At 44.7% G+C, this 23488-nt stretch overlaps 1 protein-coding gene across 2 annotated transcripts in view; it reads left to right on the top strand.

Moving 5' to 3' along the window:
- Nucleotides 1-3546: 3546 nt before the first annotated feature.
- Nucleotides 3547-23488, top strand: part of plppr1 (phospholipid phosphatase related 1) — a 56372-nt gene continuing 36430 nt past the window's right edge. For both annotated transcript variants that reach the window (XM_008278058.1, XM_008278059.1), the window contains exons 1-2: nt 3547-3692; nt 22046-22155. In XM_008278058.1, the coding sequence (XP_008276280.1) occupies nt 22096-22155 (60 nt within the window). In that variant the 5' untranslated portion in view covers nt 3547-3692; nt 22046-22095. The remainder of the gene's footprint in view (nt 3693-22045; nt 22156-23488) is intronic.

Here is a 23488-nt window from a genome sequence, read left to right as displayed (position 1 = left end):
TCGAGTCTGTTTGGGTTGACATCTGAAACAGATCTGGTTCTGCTCTGGTCCTGTCTTTATTACAGACTCTCCTCAGAGGGACGGTTCTCTGTTTTGGAACTTAAATTATGCACATCAGGCGTCGGGGTGTTTTTTCACACGTTCAAAATTGTGAACCTGAGAAGACCTCCGAGGAGGACAATGATTGTTCTTGCATAACATCCATTCTGCACAGTCGCACACTTCAACACCGTCCAGTACACCCACAGTCTTCTGTGATCGATGAGTAGACGGATCTCTTTAGCCACGAGTGTCTTGCTCAGTAGCACCCCGGCAGTTTATCAGACATGTATTTGCGTCTCCTCTCCATCCACAGCCAGTTCTCCTTTAGATAATTTGGGGAATTTAAACCCAGAAACCATACGGCCACAAGCCCGACTGTCTGCCTGGAGGCTACCGCTGCCCCCATTCAGTCCCAAAACTCCCTCAAAATTCATCCATCACATTTCCAACCCCCTCGTTATTAATTAGAACACGTGCTGACTGGCTGGATTTTACAGTAATATCAGTTTTTCTGCTCAGCTTGATTAACGTGACTGAAGGCCACAGACGAGAGACGAGGGGAGGAAGGAAGGACAGAACCGGGCTCAAAAAGCGCAGAGGATGGGATGAGGGGGCGTCTGAGCGTGGAGTGTAATGTAGCGTGCTCGCTGAATCTAGATCACTGAACACACCAGTGTTTCTTTGGTAATTTCTTGTAGCAGAGATGGGCTCTGTGATTCACTCCAATGTGTCTGTCCCACTTATGGCAGCAGTGCATTCACAGCAACAACGCTACAAGTAACCAGGCTGTGGAGGTGGGAGTTCAGCGTTTCCCCTGAGAAAGGATTGATTATGCAAGAACGCAGAAAAACAACTTCATGGAAAAAAAAGACACCACAAGTGAACCTTAACTCCTTGTGTGGTTGTGCAACGCTCGAAATTCAAGACAATCTATCTGTATTGTGTATAATAAAAGCAGGGATTATATCATGATGCAGACTGAGTCGGCTGAGCCAATACCTAGTGGCCACTGGAGGACCTGCAGGCTGTTCCTCATCAGGTTTAAGAAGAAGTCTCAGCTGTTATGGCCATGTTAGTTGGACAAATCTATGTAAATATTACAGCTAGCAAATAGCTAATGTCAGGCTGTTGCCTTTATTTAACTATCATTTGCTTTTCTCATTGTTCTAAACTAAAAAACTGCCAGAAAAACATCAAGGCCTTCTTACATAATGGGCTTCAGTGGGTTCCACTACAGCAAAGTGAGGTCTGCACTAGAAGTAGGTGTCTGTCTGTGTAATATAGGAGTGCATTTGAAGCTGGTGTTCAGTGACCAGAGAAATCAGAGAAAACGGGCTGTGAGTCTCTATCGCTGTCAACAACCAGAATGCTTTGCAATCAGTTCGTTCCAAGGCTGCTCCCCAGGCTGCTGCTATTGGACAGGCCTGACCCCGGCTTCTGCAGAGGGAGGGCTGAGAACAACAAGGAGGCTCGTCTGTCTGTAGCTTCTGGAAGAGCACTGCAGACAGACGAACAGGCGGCATGGAGGGAAGGAGATATAATCCACATGGATGTACAATTCTTCCCCTTTGAAGGTGATAGAAATCTTGGAAGTCGCCCTTCAAATGAGCACAAAACATGATTTAGTTTGTTGTGTAAGGATAAAGATGAACAACACTTTTAAAGCTCAGTGTTGTGGCTGCAGCCATGGACGTCTTGGCAGTGTCTGAATCCTAATCGCTCTAAATTAATCCAAAATGAGCAAAGAGGTGCAGCAGGAGACATGCAAACCTGTCTGAGCTATGAACTGTTCTACGGCGAAGCTTCACCTGCTCCACCTGAACTATGTATAATTTAAGCCTGAATAAAATCAAATGGATGAGTTATATACAGATGTAGCCTCTGCACAGTTGTCATGAATGAGGAAATTAGCTACAGAGACCAAAAGCGTGTTTTTCTACCTTGAAGGTGTTTATTTCTGCTGTAAAGTCGACACATTAACATGAAGGTCTACAGAGGACTGACTCACCTTTAGAGTCAGCCTCAAGTGGCCATTTGAGGAACTACAGCTTTTGGCAGTCAGGCATGGTCAGACCAGAATAACTTAGCTGCACCTTATCATCATTCTGGCTTGTTTGTATCTCTTTAAACCAATCACAGCTGTTTTGGGCGGAGCCAAGCCAAGGATGCAGCAGTGGTGTCCCCGACTGTGTGACTAATTCACTGAAGAAACTCGCTGCATGATTCAGATCTGCTCGGTGGAGGTTACTGGCCTGGAAGTGGTTGTATTTTAGTGAAGGGACAAGAAAAGCAGTAACACACAGACAGAGGAAGAGGAGGAGAAAGCTGATTGAAATGTGCAGCCAGTGGCAGCTTATACCTGCAGTTACCATTTGGTAAGTCAGATTACTTTTTCATTGGCTTCATTTTTTCCCCAGACAATTTAAAATGACTGTATCTGTGGACCTCATGTGTAGAACTTTTATTATCGTCAGATCTCTACATCTCTGCCTATTTATTTAATAGAACCTGATGACAAACATTTCTAACAAATAAGAAAAATCTGAATTCAGATTTTCCATTCAACATGTTGTATTTGTTTGAATATGAGGTTCACCGTACTGTTTAATGCATTAATGCTGGTCGTAGTCAAATAAAAGACAGAAAACACTGTTATTTATTTATTATACATTTAAAGCCACAGCTGCTGCACCAAAGTGCTGCTCTGGAGAAAAATAAACTGGATGCTATGAGTTAAGATTAAGATTAAATGTTTATGGTGAGAATTTACTGGTAATTTGAAAATTAAAGATTAAATCCCCACAAAAATTATATAAAATACACCTTTACCTGTGTGTAGTATCTCTGTAGATTCATAGTCTGGTTTATTGTTTCTATGAGACATTTATTATTACATCTTTGTTTATTTTTTGTATTTTTGTTATTTCTGTCCTGCTTCTTTCACATCTTATCTGTATCCAGCTGCTGTGACATGTTAATTTTCCCTGTGCATGATCAATAAAGTTTATCTTATAGATAAATATTAAAGCTGAGATCCTGCACTTTTTTACTGGACTGATTTAGAACTAAAGTTTGGATAAATACATACATCAGTATGAATAAATATACAAGATCAGATGGGTTTTTATATAATAATAAGGCAAAAATCATATTATTAGACTTATTATTAGTGCTAACAGTGGTAAACCTGTCAGTATTGATCATCACAAACCAATCAGGAGCCACAAACATCCACCTGTCAAACACTGAACAGACACACATGCAGCCTTTCAGGAACAGAAACTAAAAACCCCGGAGTGTTTCTAATGACGCTGGAGGTGTGCGGGGCAGTCTGTCTGAGGATGTGCAGCCCAGACAGCCCTGCTCGCTCCTAACACAAGGTCCCTACATAGAATTAAACACGCTCCATTGGAGTCGAGTACGCGTCTTGCCCCCGCCCCCCGACAAGGCGGCACAGCATCCATCCTCATGGGCTCACACGCTGCGTGATCCACATCACAAACCAGCGCGCTGCGTTGCGCTGAGCCCATGGAGTAGTAGTACGAGTAGTAGTGGGGGTGCAGCTCTCCGGCTCCTTTCTTCTCCCTCTCCTCCTCATTCTTCGTACATGGAGTCGCCTTTTCTCTGGATTATTGCTTCATCCCATCGCGGTAAGTGTGTGTGTATGTGTGTGTGTGTGTGTGTTTGCTGGCGATCCTTTGTGGAGGAAATCAGAGGAACTGTGAAGCTATTGTCTGTTGCTGAGGCAAGTTGGGACCGGAATCAAGTCGCGGCGCCGGAGTCCTGTTTGGTACCGCCGAACCGAGCTTTGTTTCTGCGGATTGTGTGGAAAACGCCACATTTAATGTTGGCAGAGAGTCGATGTGGGTGTTTAGACACCTGTCTCCAGCAGCAACAGTGACCTCCCTGTGGCGCGGTTCTGCTTTTACGCACCTACACGTCGGGTTTTTACTAAAGCTGTGCGGTGCCTCAAACTAGGATTCGTGTTTATGTGTCGCTGGGTTGCCGAGCAGAAAAACAAAAAACGTGTTTCCAGTCCAGCTTAAAAAATATTTGGCCCACCTCCCCGCCCCCCAACATCACACAGGCTGGCTGGCCATTTCCACAGCTCCCCCTCCTCCTCCTCTCGAGGCACGCAGGGCGCAGTTGATGCCTTTCAGATCGCCAAATGAGTGAAATCCCGTGTTTATTAGGAGCCCTGATGAGCGGCGGAGGGGTAACCTTGAGATGGATTCCGTGCATCAGCCTCCTGATGGAAGCCGAGCATGTGTGCAGCCTTTGGCCTGAGCTCCAGTCAGACCTGAATCTGGTCCATATGAAGCTCAAACATGTCTGATATTCAGGCAGGGCTCTTTTTTTTATTATTTAACCCTTTACATGTGATGATAACTCCCTGATTCCATCCTCTCATCAAGCAGCTGTTTTATTGTAAATGATTGTGTTTTACTATGAGCTGCAGTTTCCATGTAAAGTAATGGGACCAAAATCTTGCACGACTGACAGCAAAATGTGATTATTTGCTAATTTTCCAGCCCTGCAGTGCCTCAGTGTAGCAGGTTGGATGCTGTTGCTATGTAGTGTCCAAAAAAAAAGTGCTGCTCACGTTGAATCCCGTGCACATGAACTGAAGCAGGCGGACGGCTGGTGGAGCGTCTGCATCCTCCCTGGTTGAGCAGCACTGTACCCCCCCTCCCAGCACACTGCTACCAGTTATTTGTACCAGGAAGCGTTCAGGGTGTTGCTGTGGGTGTTCACATTGTACAGGTGTACTCCTGCTTGTCCCTGTCATATCGCAGGCAAATGGTTTTATTCAGCAGACAGATGGCAGGTGGCTGGGCATCAGGTGAGCCTTCCTTTGGCTGTCAGCAGGATCCGCCGAATGCAAGACAGCTCTTGGCAAACACCCATCGGGCCATTTTTTTTGCATTCATATGCAATTCTGGATGTAGCTGCTTTGTACAGTGTGCACAGAAAAACACCTCCTGAAAGATCTCACTGCTTCCTGTAGCTAAAGTCCTTATTTAGTGTGTGTGCAGGTAAAGGTGTCTTCTTCTTTTTTTAACAAGCACAGCAGGCTGAGGTCACCGTGACATCATTTGTCTCTGGCAGTGATGCAGCGGAGTGATGTTGGCCCGTGACATCAGCAGCAGCAGCCAAATGTATTCTGATCTCAGGTCTGGCTTTTTAGCATCAGAAACACATTTATTACGATCGTTAGTGTCATCGCCGTTAATTCCTTCATCACAGATGTGGTCACCATGACCTGCTTCTATGATTAATACGTCACAGCCGCCTTTGTTTAGACAAAAACGCGTCGGCTTTAGTTGTTTTAGTTTTATTTTAGTTTAACAAGGGCTAACGAGACTTTCTGGAGCATCTTTAACACGAGCTAGCTCCAGTTTTTATCATCATTGGGGTTCGATTGCTTCATTTTGGTTTGGAAACAGATAAAATAATCGTGATTCTTCTTTGCACAGTGAACTATTTTGCCCTCTGCATGATCTGAGCATTGATTCTGCTGCCTTGTGGATGCACACAGACGGCTGCAGACACCACGGAGGCACAGTTGCTGTTGTTATGCTACTTTCTGGTCTGCTTGGAGGATCCACTGTAGAAATGCTCGGTAGAAATTTTGGTTGACCTCTCTGCGGACGTCCACGCAAACTCTGGCAGACTCTGGATTTTACGTCACTCGGACTACAGCAGACCTCTGCACAGACGCAGAAATGATTAGACTTGTCACAGTCTCTGTCACATTATGCATCGCGGGGCAGCGCTGCAGCCCTCTGTGGATTCTATATTAAAGCTCCACTCGGCAAAATGTACATTTCTGCCTGTCTTATCAACGGAAATCTCCAGGTGAAGGACGGCGAGAGGGTTGGCTGCAGCAGATTAGAGCATCCCCTGAGAATTGTCAAAGTGAATTTCAGCTCCAGCGCACGCTTTCTTCCTCACATAGCTAATAATAAATCAAAACACACATGTGAAATTCACCACGCCACCTGACCAGCGTCACGTGAGTGCTTCTGGAAGGCTGGCATCTTCTCCCTCTCTTCTTGCTTTCATTGTAAATTCGGACTATTTAGAATGAACCGGTTCTGTTATTCTGTGCAGCTGTGGATGCACAAAGCTGTGATGATGCTCATAACACAGCGCGTAGGACGGCAAGGTGGTGCTAAAGCAAAGAATAATTACGGGGAAACACCAGAGCAGAAAGTGGATAAATTAAGAGAAAGAAAAACCCTCAGCAGACGGACATGTTGTAGTGAAGCTGCAGAAAGCGATGACCTCTGAACCCATGTCTGATATCCGGCGCTTCCTCGACTCCCACGCCAGAGACTCGGTATCGATTACACGCAATCACACACACGTACACTCTATATGCACACAGGCAGCCTCGCACACACACACACACCCCATCCCATGGCCCATTGCTAGCCGGTATTTGATTACCAGGACATGTGGGGGGCGGCGTTATTAGTGCAGTGGGGGTGTCCTGATTGGGCAATAGATCTGTCTCTGCGATGTCTCTGGGGAATGATTGGCCCTGGAGTGAGATAAGGCCTGTCTCTGGAGATTTAGTGGCCCTTCCCCCCTGTTTTTTCCAAGCATGCTGATACATACAGGTGATAAGGTGTCAGAGACGAAGAAGAATAACGCCGGGAAAACCTCATGAATATTTTTCTTCCCTGGTTGTGCTACAAAGCGGGCAATAGCACGGCCGATAACGTGGCTAAACGCGTATTTACAAGGATGCTGAATTCATCTGTTTGAAGGGAAACTGGTGTGTTGTTGGTTCAGCACATCAGAAAGGTTTGTTTGGTGAGAATGGGAGCTAATGAAGAATTTGCAGAATAATATCTCTGGAGCAGTCGAGGTTTTTGTCTTTCTTTTTTTTGTTTTGTAGATTTTTGTGCTTTAGATTTTAACTGGAGAAGTCACATACCAGATATTTGAGTTGGCACCAGTAACACTGAATAGCCTCGACTCTCAATGCCGAGTTTGATCTCCTAAAAGTTTTTTAGAATCAACTGTTGTCTTAATAATACTGCAGCACACTGTGTGTCTTTATTTCTCCACTTATGGACAAATCTGTGCAATATAGACAATAATCTGTGCAGTATTAATACGTCTCTATCAGTATTTATACGCATGACAGAATCTGTGCAGTCCTGTTATTTCCATCTAGAGGAACTTGGACAGTCAGAACTCGTCAGACTTAAATGTTTGCACCATTCACTTTGCTGTTGTACCGACTCTCCCCGCTGTGGGACTAATCACGGTTTATCTTATCTTGTCTCATCTTATCAAACACATGCATGCAGAGCGTTCTTCTTGAACACAACAGTAGCTTGTTATTGTCATTAGCAGCACCCAGCTCAAGTTAGGAGCTATTCCTGTGTTCGCCTCTATAAGTTGAAATAAACTCAAACACCGTCCCAGGATGCCGTTGCTTTGACTAATTGTTCATACATGAAGGGAAAACCTTAACGAGTTTAGCTTGAGTCCTGTGCTCAGACAGAGACGCCTGCTTGTGAGCTGCTTGGATGAGTCTGAGGGTCTCGTTTAGTTGGAGATGCTCTGGTCGTGTCCCGGCCTGATGCTTTGTTTGCTCTCCTGATAAAGCGGTGAAATCTGAGCCATTAACGTGGGAAGAATAGGAGCTGCTTTCTGACTGAACACACCTTCTTATTCCTCTGAGGCAGCCTGACAGACCTCACAGCTGGTCTGCACTGCAGAATAAAACAGGGTCTGTGCTAGAAACAGGGCTGCTTGTAGCTGTATTGGGGTCCTATGATAAATCCTATTAGCCCTCCTTCACCCTGTGGAAGTCACTCATGAACAGACACTGAATCTGCAGAATTGTTCATATAAATATAAATGAGATGTAATGCAGCTTTTTACACTTTAAAATGCTTGTGATGAGGAACTCTGCAGCATTTCTACAACATGATAAAACACCGTATCTGCTGCATGATCACTGTAAGAGCATCTTCCAGCTCTGTGCTCCGTCCAGACAGATCACACCCATGAGCACAGCAACGAGCCTGATGCTTGTAAAAAGGAGGATGAGTGCAGCAGGAATAGAGGGCAAGAAAAAAAAAAAAGCAGCCTAATTGATGTCAAGGAGACGTTGCTCAGAGAGTGTGGGAAAAACAATGGCCGTCCCGAACAGGGCTGACACGGCGACCTCAGCATTAGCGGTGTCACGCTCTCACCAAGCTGAGCCAACCGGATGTTCTGGAGCTGCAGCAGAACGGACTTATTTTTGGAGGGCAGTGGGACGATCGTTACGCGCTGTGACATCCAGAAGCCCGTAATTACCCAAAGTGTCAACTTGTGTTTGAAGAGGAAACAAATATGCTGCAGCAACGGTTCCCGCCGGCGGTCACGGGTCCGACGCACACGAGTGGTTCGTGTACGGCGAGACGTGGATCTGACTGAAAAGTTTACATGAGAGTGATGTGACGGGAGAGACGGGACGATGGAGTCAAAGTTCTCCTGCTGAATGTTAAATGTTGAAGATGAAGGTGAACTTTTCTTGAGCAAAATATACTTAAAATAAGAAAAATTATGACTGAGTTGAGTAAATATTTGAAGAAAACTTTGTTAACAAGATTCTGACATGTCTGTTTGAAGGGTTAGTTCTAGCTCTGTTTGAACCTTAATTCCATTTTTTGTGACTTTCCTCTAATGAAACATCTGAATCACAAACTACTGAGGTTTAATATTGAGCTCAAGTCCTCGCTGTAAACAGTTCAGACATTATTCTAGACTGTCAGAGTCCAACATGCTGAGAAACAACGACTGAATGGTGGCTTTGCAAGATTAACTCTACCTTTTATCTGTCATTATCCTGTTCCTGCATGGTCCGATTTTCTGCCCCAAAGCACGAAATAAGGCAAAAAGAAAAAGGGATCAATAATAATAACTGAATGAACAAATGTTCTTTGGTGCTACAATTAGTCTGAACTTTGTTTTTGGTCTTTTCCTGACAGTTTTGTGAAGTTTTCAGCAGAAGCTTGATGAAATGATGGTGATGTTTACCAGCAACAGACACAAGAGGAAATGTTCTGATGTAATGTTCAGTAGTCTCATGTAAATGCTTTAGATGCCATGAAAACACGTCACTAAACACGCAGTTTGGATGCATGAACAAATCCCTCCCTGGCTGCTCAACAGCCGCCATATGCCATGAAAACACACTCACCAGGGCTTCTGAGCAGATCTCCTGAGGGCTGCCGGCTGCTGGGCATCTTGTCAGATCTGTCCACTGCAGCAGAGCTTCATGGGAGGAGGCTGATGATGGCTGCACTTGTGAGATGAGCTTCCTGGTCTAAACACCCATGACTCTGGTCTGGGGGCTGCTGGACTTGACATTGTGGTACCTGGGGAGTCAAAAGCACATTAATACCAAGTCCAAGTCTTCCAATAGGAACATTAACTTCAGCACAGTGCAGCAGCCTGGTCCTGCTGCCTTCTCTGCAAAACTGGTGTTAGGAAGCGCTCTCCTTTTGTTTAGAAAGCTGGACGCAAATGGCACCATTTCCTGTTTGTTTAATGGCACAATTCCACACAAAGAATTAAACACCATGAAGTTACGTCTAACTAAGATATGAAGTCTAAAGAAGCCATCACCTGTCAAGAGTTTCCTACATGCAGAGGCCATCTTGTTCTGGAGCTTAGAGAGGAAGCGTGCCTCCAGAGCAGCTCTTTGATTGGCTCGATGAGTAGGTGGGTTCTCTAATATAATTGGATAATAGATGTGTCCTGATTGGCCAGTTTGACCTGGAAATGCAGCCCATTTCTGGGAGGAAATGGAGGAAACGTTTGGTTCAGAAGAAGTGTCTGAAGTCAAAGTTTCCTTTTGGGGACTGCTGCTTGAGTGCAAATAAACAGCCTCCTGTTTTGTTTTTTCTGGTGTGACGTTTGTGAGCTCCGTCCATTCTGCTGAATTATTTCTTATTTATGTGTGCAATTAATTTATTCATGTTGTTTTTCATTGATATGTTAAAACACCAGCCTTTGTAGCCTAATGAATTGGTTCAAATGACTAAATCCCCGGTCTTTATTTATAAAAAAGGGTAATTAAAATTATCCACAGATGCTCGATCAGATTTGGGATCAGTGGAGTTCGGAGGCCGGATTAACGCGTTGTGTCTCGCTGGTGGCGTAAACTAATCAGCTCTACCTTTCCGCATATCTTCACATGATGCGTGACCAGAGTTTTCCCTCCCGCTCCAGCTCGTCTGTGCTTTTGAATTATACGATGCAGAGAAGATGAAAAAAAAAAAGAAGCGAAGTCTCAGAAAAGGGGGGAAATATCTCTTTATCTCCAGCTGGGTCAGGGGACAGCGCCGTGATGGTTCTCTGGGAGTTATGAAAAACAGCTGAACACTCGGAGATCAAGAGCTCGTTTGATCTAAATATAAATCTGGAGATGTTACAAGGCGTCGTGAGAAAAAAAAAAGCTCGCAGAGCGTCATTGAGCATTCAACACATGGAGCCAAAAACGCACACTGAAGCCTCGGAGCTCTCTGGGAAACCAAATGCATTTTTTCCCCCCAACTTATAAATTTACATTCATGCATATGCAGATTCACCTGAAGCACTTGCAGTTGTTTGCTAATGTCATTTGTCGGGCTGCACTGTAAGGCAACCAGCTCCTACTGCTTCCATTCATGCTTTAACCGGTGCTGTTAATTCTGAATAGAATCTGATTTGGACGCAGAAACCAGCCGATTGCATTGAGAGGAAACCAGAAGTGAGCGGAGAAGCTGTGGCCTCATTAATCTGTCATCTTACTGTCTGTTTAGCTGCAGGGAGATTTTTTTTTTGTGTGTGTGTGTGTGACGAATAAGTAGGAGATAATTAAATTTGACTGTGTTGTTTTTACAGTTGAGAAACGAGCAGTCAGAGATACGAGGCAGAAGCGATCAAGGCTGTGGGGATGATTTAAGATGAGACAAAGAGCGCTTTGCTTAATCAGGAGGAGAAGACGCGAGGGTGAAGCTCAGGCCAGCAGCTGAGGAGAACCCTGGATATGAGGAAGGGAAGGCAGAGGCGTGTTTGAAGACTTTTCAGGCTGTTGATCGGATGTTAGCGGTTAGCAGCATCTGAAGAAGCCAGCCTCATATCTTCCTTTTATTTTAGCTCCTCTCTGCTGCTGCTCCTTCATGCCTGGATTCTCCTCCTCATATTTTATAAAGCCACTCACAGGGGGGCTGTTTCATCTTAAGAAGTATATTTTTTTTCCAAAGGGCATTCCTGATCTTCCTTTAAACCCAACTTTCTGTTTCTGACATTCGTACGTCCTCTGCAGCTTCACGCCTCAAATGCAAAATTAAAACGTAGCTCTGGTTGTCCAAATGTTTTTTTTTGGTTCTTAAATTATTCATTTTTTATTATTTCCTACGCTCACTGAGTTATTAAATTTAATTTAATTGCGAAAGCCAACAGCCCTTGTAATTGATTCTTATTTTGTTGGAACTGTGATATTTGAAACGAATGATTGAACATCTTCAGACGACACCAGAAGCAGCGTGTCGTTATAAATCCATGTACTGTACCCTATAAATAACCTGCCATATGTGCAGATGGTAGGTGTGATGTACGGAGGCGACGAGATCTGTCGGCAGAAGGAGACGATTTCTAAAGAAGTTGAAGCATGTATTCAAACGCGATCTGGGCTTTATTTTCATCCTCCGTGCGCCCTTTCTCGTGCCGTTTCTGTCTCTTCCTGTTTCCCAGCCTCCCGTCCCCTTCGCTCTCATCCCCTGTGAGTCAGTGTCCTGTCTGATGTTCAGCTCTGGGGGTAAGATAGGAAAGACGAGGACGTTATTTCATGTTAACACACAGTTTTATGTGCGTGCCTGTGTTTGTGAGAGAAACTTTGTGATGATGGTCCTCTGAAAGCCTCCATTAATGCTGAAGGATGAGGTGTAATGGGAGATAATGAGCCCTTTCATTGGGTCTGATGATCTTTTTTGTGCACAGATTTGTCAACAGAGGACTAAATATCATTCTGTGTGGTGTGCACATTTCCCAGGAAGCACTTTTTTTTAAGGAAGCTGCAAAGGGAGGATTGAAAACTGACTATTTATAGCAACAAAGATGCTCTGTTGGCAAGAGCGTTAGCCATGGGACATCTCTGAGTCTGCTCGCCGCCGCCGCCGCCGCTGTGCAGTCAGCAGATGAGGAGGAAGAACCAGATCTACAGACCCTCAGTGACTCCAGGAAGAAGTTTTGTGGTACAAGATAAAATATTAATTAATATGAATCGCATCCTGTCAGCAGAAGTATTTCTATCAGCTAAATATCTGGATTATTTCTCTGTACTTGCATGTAGAAAAGGGGGAAGGTTTGGACCGGCGCCGTCGTGCTGAACTTCCATGTTTCTCAGTTTTCATGCAGCAAAGTGTGAAAGCATCGTGACAGCGTTCAGGTTGCTTGTGCACCGTGGTGGCGGTGATGAACCTACAGGGAACTGTCCCCCAGATGTGGAGCTCCTCAGTGGAGAGCGTTGAGCTCGTCGTTCAGCCTCTTCTGCTTTGATTTCACTCTCGCCGCTTTCAAACCTCTAATATTGTTGAGACACGCCGCAGTTAGCAGTTAGCAGCTAGCTGGTGAACAGATTGGAGGTTTTTTTGCAGGTAAAGATCCAGATATTTCCCTCAGGAGCAGATCGAGACCATAAACAGTGAAAAGATACAAAACACTGGACTTTTGATTTCCGCTCCAGAAAATAACGCCATACCGCCAACCTGTGATCTTATTTGAAAGAAATGTAATTTAGTTTTGAAATAAACATATTTTCTGTGTGAAGGATGAGACTGGGGTGGAGTAGAAAAGGTTTCCAATTTGAAAGTCTGTGGAGGGACGAGGCAGGAAGGAAGGAAGGGAGGGAGGAAGGATGGATGGATGGATGCAACATCCCATGAGAGATCAGTCTTATTCATCACTTTCACTCACTGTTGGATTTCAAAGCTTTGTGGTTACGTTGATCCCTCTGTGGTTGACACTTTGACAGTGATAACTACTTGTTAAAAGAATAGTTAGACACCAAAATGACTTGAGTAGAATTAGGAAAATAACATGTTTTGTGTGTTAAAGTACAACCCTATCACAACATGTTCTGGTGATAAGTCCCGCCCCATCAAACCTGTGATTGGCTGCTTGACAGGAAATAATAAGATAAATAGTGAGGATGCTGCATTTCGATTCTAAACATATTCATGATGTGTCACATGTTGAGTGATTTAGGATGCAGTTTAGTTGTATAGAAACAAAGACTTTGTCTGAAATCATCCACTCCTCCCTGCTCCCTGTCTAGGAACCATGTAGGGAATTAATTACATCACTGCTGTCGCTCAATAAAATGTCAGATTAATGTCGACGATGGTAGAGAACTGACTGAATGAATTCACTTAATACCAAGTGCATCTTCCAAAAAGTTTTTCTTCGTTTGTGTTGTCATACGTCGCTCTGCTTCCATTAAACATTCATCCATCATCTCTACACCTTAATCCTCACTAGGGTCATGGGGGGCGGAGCCTATCCCAGCTGAGTCAGGGTGAAGGCAGGTTCACCTGGACAGGTAACCAGTCTATCACAGGGCTACACTTAGAGACAGACAACCAAGCACACTCACATTCACACCTACGGACAATTTACAATCACCAATTAACCTCAGCATGTTTGTGGACTGTGGGAGGAAGCTGGAGAACCCGGAGAGAACCCACGCTGCACGGGGAGAACATGGAGACTCCACGCAGGAAGATCCCGGGTGTCCTCACCGGGACGTGAACCGGCGACCTTCTAGCTGTGAGGCCACGGTGCTAACCACTGAGACACCTGCAGCCCTCCATGAAATATATTAATACTAATTTAAGTTTTTTATTTTAACTCATGGACTTGTTGTCATTTCAACACATATATAGAAGATATATTCTGTAGAAATACTATAAAATACGTGATACCACTGTGGGAATAGTCGTCGGTTGTCTATCTGGTTCTTCTGCTGTTCTCCCTCAACGTGATGCATGATGGTCCGTTTTACCCGGTTAGTGACCGTCGGCTGCTCACGGCTTCACGGTGCATTATGGGATATACTGAGTGCTCTATAAATGGTAAACGCTCGACCCTGTATAGGCTCTGACAACTATAACGTTTGCACGAGAACATGGTGAACACGCGACGTAGGACGTTATGTAATGAGTAGGGACTGACTTCAGACATGGTCGTGGTTTTTGAGAGACGAGGCTGTTTGCTGGAAATACGACTACAAATGAATGATGGTGTTGCTTTGTGCTGCTGAATGTGAGAATAAGAATCTGTTCTTAGTGCTCCTGAGTGAACCGAGAATAGATTGATCACAGGTTTTGTGCTTATAATATAATGAAAAGTTATTTTTAATAAGATCAAATTAATGCTACACGATGTTTTTAGTTGGTGACACTTAGAACTGAGTAGTTTTATTCATTTACAGTGATTTTGAATAAGGAAAAGCAGTTAATCTTCTTACTTTACATCCTGAAATGAGCAAATATTTTCCCTTATGAATGGAAAAAAAAAAGATAAAGTTTGCTTGAACCTTTCTAGTTTTCTGATGAGCAGAAGTTCCGACTGTTCAGGAGTCCAGATCGTTTAAACCGTCGCCTTTAGCTGTGATGTGAGATGTACTGAAGAAGCTGCTGCAGCCTAAAAATTCTGGCATTTGTAGGAGTTCAATAACTCAGGCGGCTCCGTTGGAGTACAGGAGAAAAGGCCACATCATGGCTGCACCAACAGCACGCCGGCAGTGATAACAGGACGCTATATTTCATCTTTCCTTGACCGGGCTTCTTACTACCAGCTCGATTGGAAACTCTGTCATCGTGACAGTTCAGTCACTTCCAGGCAGCCGTCACACTGAGACAGAACAAGTCAGCTGGAGACCCGGAGATGGTCAATCAGATGTAATATTTCTGGGTTCAATGTTTCAGCTCCTGCCGCCTCAGTGGCGTCTAGACGCAGCCATCACAGCCGCGTGGCTGAACGCAGAAGATGCTGATGAATCCTGACAAGGCCTGCAGGCTTCATGTTTGATGAGCTCGCCTCTGGGAAGACGATCTGATCACCTTTCATGTGCCTGTAATTAACCGGGGCTCGGAAATGGAAGAAAAATGCTCCCTGGTTCTGATCTGTGGAGCATCTTTGGAAGCTGCGGCGTCCTGAGGGCACAGATGGAAGAGAAATCACGTTAAGGCTTCACTGTGACGACATCCAATTGTTCAGGGCTGTGATTTCCCAGCGCCGCCAGGCTGCGCCGCTGAGGAGGGAAATAAATGAATGTGGTGTAAACTCTTTGACATTGAGTGCGGCCCCCCTAAATTTTCGGATTGGAATCATCTGTCACGGAGCCCCCAGTAGCATCCTCACCGCCGACTGTCACAGCTTTTTATCTGCTCGCTCTGGAGCAGCACAACACCAACGCTCAGGCCGCACACCTTCTTAAGTCTTCACCCGAAATAGACGCGTCTCAAAAGATTCGAGGTCCGGGGACACTCGGAGCATAAAAAGGACAATAACTTTAAGTGGATCACAAGTTCTGCTGCTTCACAGGCAGCCACCGGTTTATGGAGCCTTTGGTGGTAAACTGTGTCGACTAACAACAAGTGATGCAGAACTTTACTGCCTCCCGTCCCATCTATTTGTTTTCTGGCGTCACAGACCCGTGGAGGAAGAACCGGTTCTGAGGCGTCTGAACGTCTCATCTCATGAGGTCCAGTAGAAGCGCAGAAGGTTCGATAGCAGCTTCGTGTTTGATCAGCTTTGTAACGATTAGCTGCTGATATACATGCAGCGGGACACGGAGCCAGCACACCTTCATGTTATCGATCAGGGATAACCCCACTCATCGACATATTTACCTACATGTTGCCGTGGTTACCAGCTGACATACATGCACAGTGTCTGCTGGGTTGTAAAGGCTGTGATTGCAATTAGAGCTGGACCGGTGTGGATTTTCTGGGGCATGTAATGAGTGAAGTTTTTGCTGCATATGAGTGTTTTTTAGATATTGATATATGAGAAGTGAAAAATGATGAGTCATTGTTTGTTTCCAGCAGCTTACTGTGAAGACAAAGCATGACTCCGCACCACTGTCTGTTATACTCTGCTGCATGTGCTGCAAAGATTAGCTGCTCTGATAGACGAACTGAACCTCTCTTAATTACCCCAAGCATCTTTTTTTTGCATGATGTAATTGTGTGATATGATTCCAGCTGATAAATCGGTCAGGCTCTAATCTGATTCTGTCTCCTGTCTGCTGCACAATGAGGCCAAAACATCGAGTACTTCAAGAAAAAGTTTCCCGATGTTCCCACGATCAACGGTAGATGTGTAACTTCTCATTTCATGTCAGAATCTCATGCACTGAAACAAAATCCTGTCCATGACCTGCTTTGATTTTGCACCGTAAACATCCTGAATCCTCTTTTTTTTTTGGACATAAAATGCAGTTAATTGTGCTTTTGTACTCTATTTTTTTGTTCTGTTAGGGATATGTTCTCATCATTTCCAGACACTACGTTTGCCTCGGGCCGTGTTGTGCACCATCAGCTGTGTGCTGCACATTTTTTATGGGTAAAATATTGCATTGCTTTGCGTCTGATCCGGCGAGTCGTGCTGTAAAGTGCTTTCTTGTTCCGTAAAGTTCCAAACAGCAAGTTACGCATTTAATATGCACCAAGCTATAAAAACAAATAAACTCCGCTGCTCATTACCGCTGAACGTATAGGGAGCTGCTCAGTACACAACATAAAAACTCCAACACAAATCAAATTCACCACAGAAATAATAATAATAATAAAAAAAACCTGGGCCGGCTACATTAAGTGTTTCCATTCGGCTTGCGAGATAAAATCACGGTTCAGTGGAGTAAGCTGCAGCAAGTATGAATAATTTAATTCCTGTTGGTGGTTGTAGAGACACTTTTAACAGTTTATATCGCGGGGCTATCGGATTGTGTGACGCCGTAAATGTGATTAGCACGGCCATTTAATTTTGGGGGCTTTTTAACCACATTACAAGTATGACTATTCAATTTCCCCCGTCTGTGCAGCTGATGCTTCTCTACCTGCCATAATGTGAGCAGTCACTGAGTCACTGGAGGCTGATGACACCGCTAATGTGCACCCAGATGGATGTCTAGCATTAGATTGTTTATGGATTTTTTATTTTTTTTTTTAGGTCTTCTCAGGTGGATGCTTGCAGTTTTTTTTTTCTTGTTTTTTTTCTGTGAACCGGGAGAGCATCCATAACCCGGAGAACCTCACTTTATCTTCACCTGACAGTTATCCACCCTCCTGAAATGTCCTTGAACGGGGGGCAGAGTGTCTTCCAGCTCTGTGGTGACACCGAGTTAAGCTTTGCACCCGTCTTCCTACAACAGCAAATTACAGCACTTCTCTTTTTTAGTCTTTTGCAGGTATATGAGATGCAGCAGCTCTGCTTCCTCACAGGCGGAGGAAACAGGTTTAAGCATCACATTGCAGGAAGGCAGGTCTCTGCTGATTTGTAGCTGTTGGTGTTTCATAAAGAGACGCTCAGAGTCATTTGTTTTGTGTAAAGTGGAGCGCCGCGAGAGCCGCCAGACTGACGGTCAGATTGTTGCCGTCTAATGTTGACTTGAGTAGCCTGGATTGGGCGTTAAATGAGATGGGACAGGCACTTAGGGACTGATTAGACCTGCCATCGTCCCCCGTCTGCCTGCCTCTAATGACTCGGTGAGATTGAAGTGTTTGGTTTCAAATTGGGATGAGAGTTGGGATCAGCGAAGCCCCGTGTTGCAGATGGAACGCTGCGGCGTGTGTTTAGGATGTCGCGAACACAAATAACGGCGCTGATAGTCTTTCTAATGCGGATGTCTGCTGCCACGCCTAAATCATGAACAATGACGGGGAGACGAGGCGCTTAATGAACTCTGATGTGAAGGAACCGGGCTGCTCTGACTTTTAGCTTTTAGTTGCAGGTTTGTACGTGAAGGTGCTCCCGGTTTGGTCGTGTAAGCAAATGGTTCGGCATCAATATTGAATGTCATGTTATGGGAGTTGGTTCCTGACGGTGAGATAGCACACAGGGGGGAGGTGCAGCTACACAACAGTTCAGCTCATGGTGGGAATGCTTTCAGCCAGACTGGTCGGCTGTCAAACACGGTCAAACATCCACCTTCAGCTTCAGATGGCAGGTCCTGGGAAGTGGCTCCTGTAGAGATGCTCAAGGAAATGTGCAGTTACAATTACTGACAAAGGCTGAAACATGAGGTGAATAATCAGAGCAGTTCAGTCACATGTAGCTCAACCAGATGGAGGAAAACTTTCTGGGTTTTGATGCTTCATTACTGATCAGTGTCTGCTGAGTGATGCTATGCTGTGATCTGACTGACAGAAACCCAACTCATCATTTAAAAGCCACATCTTGCACAGTTTGAAGCTCGTCAGTGTTTAAACTGATTTTTATGAATCCACGCCGTCCTCCTCGTGCCTCGTCTCTCATGTGGTGACGCTCCGTCGTCACATCATGAATATTGAACCCACGTCTGATTTTAATGAATGATTCCACAATCACACTGCGTTCTGACGTATCTGTCAGGAAACCTGCTATTAGATGTTTGAGCCAAATACTTGAACTTATCTTGGATGTGCAGACAATATGAGTCAGCTCCTAATTACAGTCTGAACTAAATGACTGAACTGATTATTGGTCGACATGAACGATTATCGGATCTGATTTAGAAAATTATTAACGTTTTTTTTTAACCTATTCATGATGAAATAAATTAACATAAAAATGCTTTGGCTCTCTGTCTGTCTGTAGTCAACACACTGGGATCCTGAGCAACGTCCCGGTCGTAGTGGGTTCTGATTGGTTACGGGCCACAAGCCTGATGGTATCAGCCAATCACAACGAAGGATAAATGTTGAGAAGTTCTCTTTTAATTAAATTTGTGTAACACATAAATTTAGACGTTTCAGTGAAGTTTTGTTTTGGAGTTTCTGTTTTACAACACTTCCAAATGTCTGATCATTAAACTTCAGGATTGGTTTTATCCCTAATTTAAAAAACAACAACAATCAACCTCTATTAAAGATTGATAGCATTTAATAGAGCTGTTTAACACATGGAGGATATTGACTATTGAATCATTAATATATGAACAATACAGTGTGTATAAGTAATATGTTATTAATTATTAACATTTCTTCAGTGTTGACCTTTTAAACTAATGCTTTGGATCGTTTCCTTGCTGAGGTGGATGTTTGTCCCACAGCTTCACTTCTGTTCTTCTTTTACCTTCGTAGGTGCTGCTCGTTGGGTTCTTTCCTCTCTGACAGGGTTTCCTCCTGCATGTGTTTGGTTCCAGTTTTCTATTTAATAGCTTCTCTTGGCAACGAAAGCAAACAGTCGTATCCCCCAAAACGACAACTTATTGATTTACCGCTAATTCTTAACTGCTGGATAGCGACTGCATCATAATGAGTGTGTTGTAATGATGGCAGCAGCAGGACGCCCGACAGCCGCCGCGCCGTAATTTTATTGTTTAATCTTTTCGTGGCGAACGTTCCTCATTATTAGTTTTATGATGTAGCGACGGTAAACACACGACACATTCTGGAGTTCAGCTCTTTTCTTTTTTTTTGTCTTAGAATCAAGCAGAGATGGAAAACCTCGACATACTTATTAAATGCACAGACATGCAGGGAAAATGACACACCTACACGTTTCTAAAAGGGTACGTGGACATTGTGGCTCTAAGTACATCATCCATGTTTAAACGGATTGCCGCTCTGAGCTCTGTGATGTTCTGGCTGCCGCTGTGATCCCTGTTAATGGCCCGACTGTTTTGTTCTGGATTTGTGTTGAATTTTGCGCCGCTTTGTTCCCGATAGCGGCGGCGGGTTATTAGCTTGTGAATGGCTTCGAGGTTGTGAACCGCTTTTGTGTCAAACGCGACAAAGGTGGCCGTTTGCATCCGAGCGTAAATATCACGTCTTAATGTTTTAACGTGTTCAGGAACAAGTCGTCATCTGGTTCAACAGCAAGAAGATCAAATAACAACAGAAGGGAAGTGTTTTTATAAATGTTCTTTCTTGGCCCTTCAACAAGCCTCCTCGTCTCCGTCCACGCTCGCTGCCTTTTGTTATTCAGAAGTCGGCAAAGAGAAGCTCAGATTAGGAACGTTGCTCTTTAATGGGGATTTAAGGGCGGTTATGGCCTCGCAACACATTCATGAGCGTTAAACATCTGCAGGGGGTCAGAGCTCTGTTGATTAATACCAATAAATCTACAGTCGATCCTTCTGGGTTTCCTCCTTAAACCTCCCTAATCTACACCCACCGGCGCTGCCAGCCACCTCAGCGAGTTGGTGAGGAGCCATTTCAACCCGGTTCAGAAGAAGGAAATCAAATAACACAGCCTTTTTTTTCTATTTTTTTCTATTTTTCTCTCTACATTCTCTTATTCGCCACATATTTGTTTCCCACACTGGCTAATGAGCTGGCTGCTCTCTGTGGGGAATTGCTGCGCTGCTGTTTGTGACAATTAGAAGCCGTAATGAAATGCAGTAAAACGAGATGACAGAAGGAGAACGGAAGCAGCTCCAGTGCAGAGGATCGTTTCCGTCAACGCGGCGACGTGTTTGAATCGGGACTCAGTTTTGTTTTTCGCATTAACAAATCTGATCCCATTAGTGAATGTCTCTCGGGGACGTACTCAGCCTCGGACTTTGTGCAGTTAAAACTACAACAACAGAGGTTTTAACTCACACAGAGGAACCAGCGTTGTACCAACATCAGGATAAAGCAAACAGGAAGCACGTTCTGCAGCTGCTCTTTGGATGAAGTGGTACCTGAGGTGTTAGGAGCCTTCAGACACTTTCTTATGAATGATGTTTGTAGATGTTTGATCGTCTGAACCCCAAAATCCACCGACTGTCCTGCCAACTTTCAGATGGTCATCGAAGGAGTCGTGTGAGGTGGAGCTACGTCGGGACAGTTTACTAATCTAAGCTTAAAATTGTGATGTTTGATCAACAGCACTTTGTTCTACATCTCATTTAAAAATTAGCCAAAAATAAACCGTTTCGACTAGAAGGTCGCCGGTTGGCGTCCCGGTGAGGACACCCGGGATCTTCCTGCGTGGAGTCTCCATGTTCTCCCCGTGCAGCGTGGGTTCTCTCCGGGTTCTCCGGCTTCCTCCCACAGTCCAGAAACATGCTGAGGTTAATTGGTGATTGTAAATTGTCCGTAGGTGTGAATGTGAGTGTGCTTGGTTGTCTGTCTCTAAGTGTAACCCTGTGATAGACTGGTTACCTGTCCAGGTGAACCTGCCTTCACCCTGAGTCAGCTGGGATAGGCTCCGCCCCCCATGACCTTGGTGAGGATGAAGCGATGTGTAGATAATGGATGGATAATTAGATAAGAGAAGTTTTCAACTATTGTTCTTCGTTGCTGATTGGCTGAAAAATGCTAATATTGACTCACATAACAGGCATCAGTCCCCCCTGGATCCTCCACTAGGACCAGGATCAGCAACTCAGAATCAATGGATGGATGATTGGATCAGCTGGTGGTTATCTTCCAAATGCACTGTTCCTGACATTCTTTTCTGATCAGTGTGCAGATTAAACGACTTTCGACATGATTTGGGCAAAGCGCTGCTGCTTCAGGAGGGAAAATCCTCCTCATTGTTTCTCTTTGACTACTTATTCTATTTTAGTTATGGGGAGACATTACAGACTTCAATTAACTGTCATCACGTCTCTGACATGCAGCAATTTGTCATAATCACACGCTTTCTAGCTGCAGGCGATTGGTCAAATGTCAAGATTGGTTGTCATCAACTCTCCATTTAATGGAGCACTCCGGATAAAATGGATCTAATGTAACGTAATAGGTAGGAACGGTACCGGCGGGTCTCTGCCACCGCCGGCTAATGACGGCTGATGTTTCTGTCTTTGCAGAGTGAGCTGCTGTGAATCCTGAGAACACAAGTCTCCCGACAGGAGACAAGATGGCGTCCAACAACACCCTGCGCAGCTACTCCATCATCCCATGTTTCATCTTCGTCGAGGTGAGAGACAGTGTGTGTGTGTGTGTGAGTGTGTGTGTGAAGGATGTGCAAAGTGACGTGTGAATGAATTTGGCTGCTCGTGTGGGGAACGTACACGTCGAGTTTTCGTGTGTGTGTTGAGTGATAATTTAACCATCAGCAAATGACCTCTTCTTGTAAATTATACACAGCTAAGCAGAGCGTAAAGTGTTGCAGCGAGTGGAGAGCTGAATACGTGTGTGTGTGTGTGTGTGTGTGTGTGTGTGTGTGTGTGAGTCGTGCAGCTCCTCCATATTTAATTACCGTGTCAGCTGAAGTCCTTAATCAGAGAGATGTCTCAGGACACTTTGCATTATTATTCTCTTTCTGTCTTTGTGTTTCACCCTCTCACTGTCTCTCACACTCCTCAGAGGAACCATCCAGCCTCAGACGGGTTTACGCTGATGCTCCTTCCTCCTTAATCTCACGCCTTCTTCTTGACTGACCTCCGTGTCGCACTCATATTCTCTGACAACCGTCCGTAATGAGACCATTGTACGCTGTGAATTAGTCCGCCTGCCTGCTGTAATAGTGTGGTGCTGAGGCTGGGTGTGTCTTCTGAGATAAGTCAGTAAGCAGAATGTAATTTATTTAGCACCTTTCAAACCCCGAGTGCTTTACAGAAGAATAAAGAACAGGAGAAGTGTAAAAAACAGCAGGAGACGCGGCACAGTGGAAACAAAAATAACACAGTTAGAGGCACTACAAATCAGAGCAGCGTTCGTAATAACTCGAGCACAAATAAACTTAGAAGAACAATGGGTCCTCTCATGGCGGCTCACGCTGGGCTCAGACTACAGGGCTTTTGGATCAATTTATCCGCAGTTGTAGGAGAACTCTGGTGGGTTCTTGATCTGAAGGGGCTCACAGATCCAGTTAAACCTCCTAAACTTCTTGCAAACTGGAGATCAAGAGTGAGATCCTCACAAATACCACACCGGGAGCAGGGGACACTGTTGCCAGGCAACGCTACACATCCTAGCCCTAGAGGCTAACGTTAGCCACAGATATTAAAACTGATGTGTTAACGGCATCCTCCCAAACATTTTCACATCCAGACTCATTTAGTCTTTTCTTCCTCACTGCATCGTGCTCCAGCTAGTTGTTGTGACGCTCTCTCTCCATTTTGTTTCCATCTGCTTCCCCATGAGGCCCCGATGCCTCCCTCAGGCCTGATAACCTTATAACAGATAATATCCTTCAGTGTGTAGGGCTGGGTGTCGTTTGGATTTTAATGATTCTGGTTTTGCTCATCAGATGCATTTTGTAGGGAATCTAAATTGTGATTCTTTGAGGAGCAGGTGGTTGGGGTTAC

The sequence above is a fragment of the Stegastes partitus genome, unplaced genomic scaffold (assembly GCF_000690725.1).
Source record: "Stegastes partitus isolate 25-593 unplaced genomic scaffold, Stegastes_partitus-1.0.2 Scaffold114, whole genome shotgun sequence".
NCBI classification, from domain to species: Eukaryota; Metazoa; Chordata; class Actinopteri; family Pomacentridae; genus Stegastes; species Stegastes partitus.
Note: the sequence above shows the minus strand (reverse complement) of the source record. Positions and strands in the feature narration are given on the sequence as shown.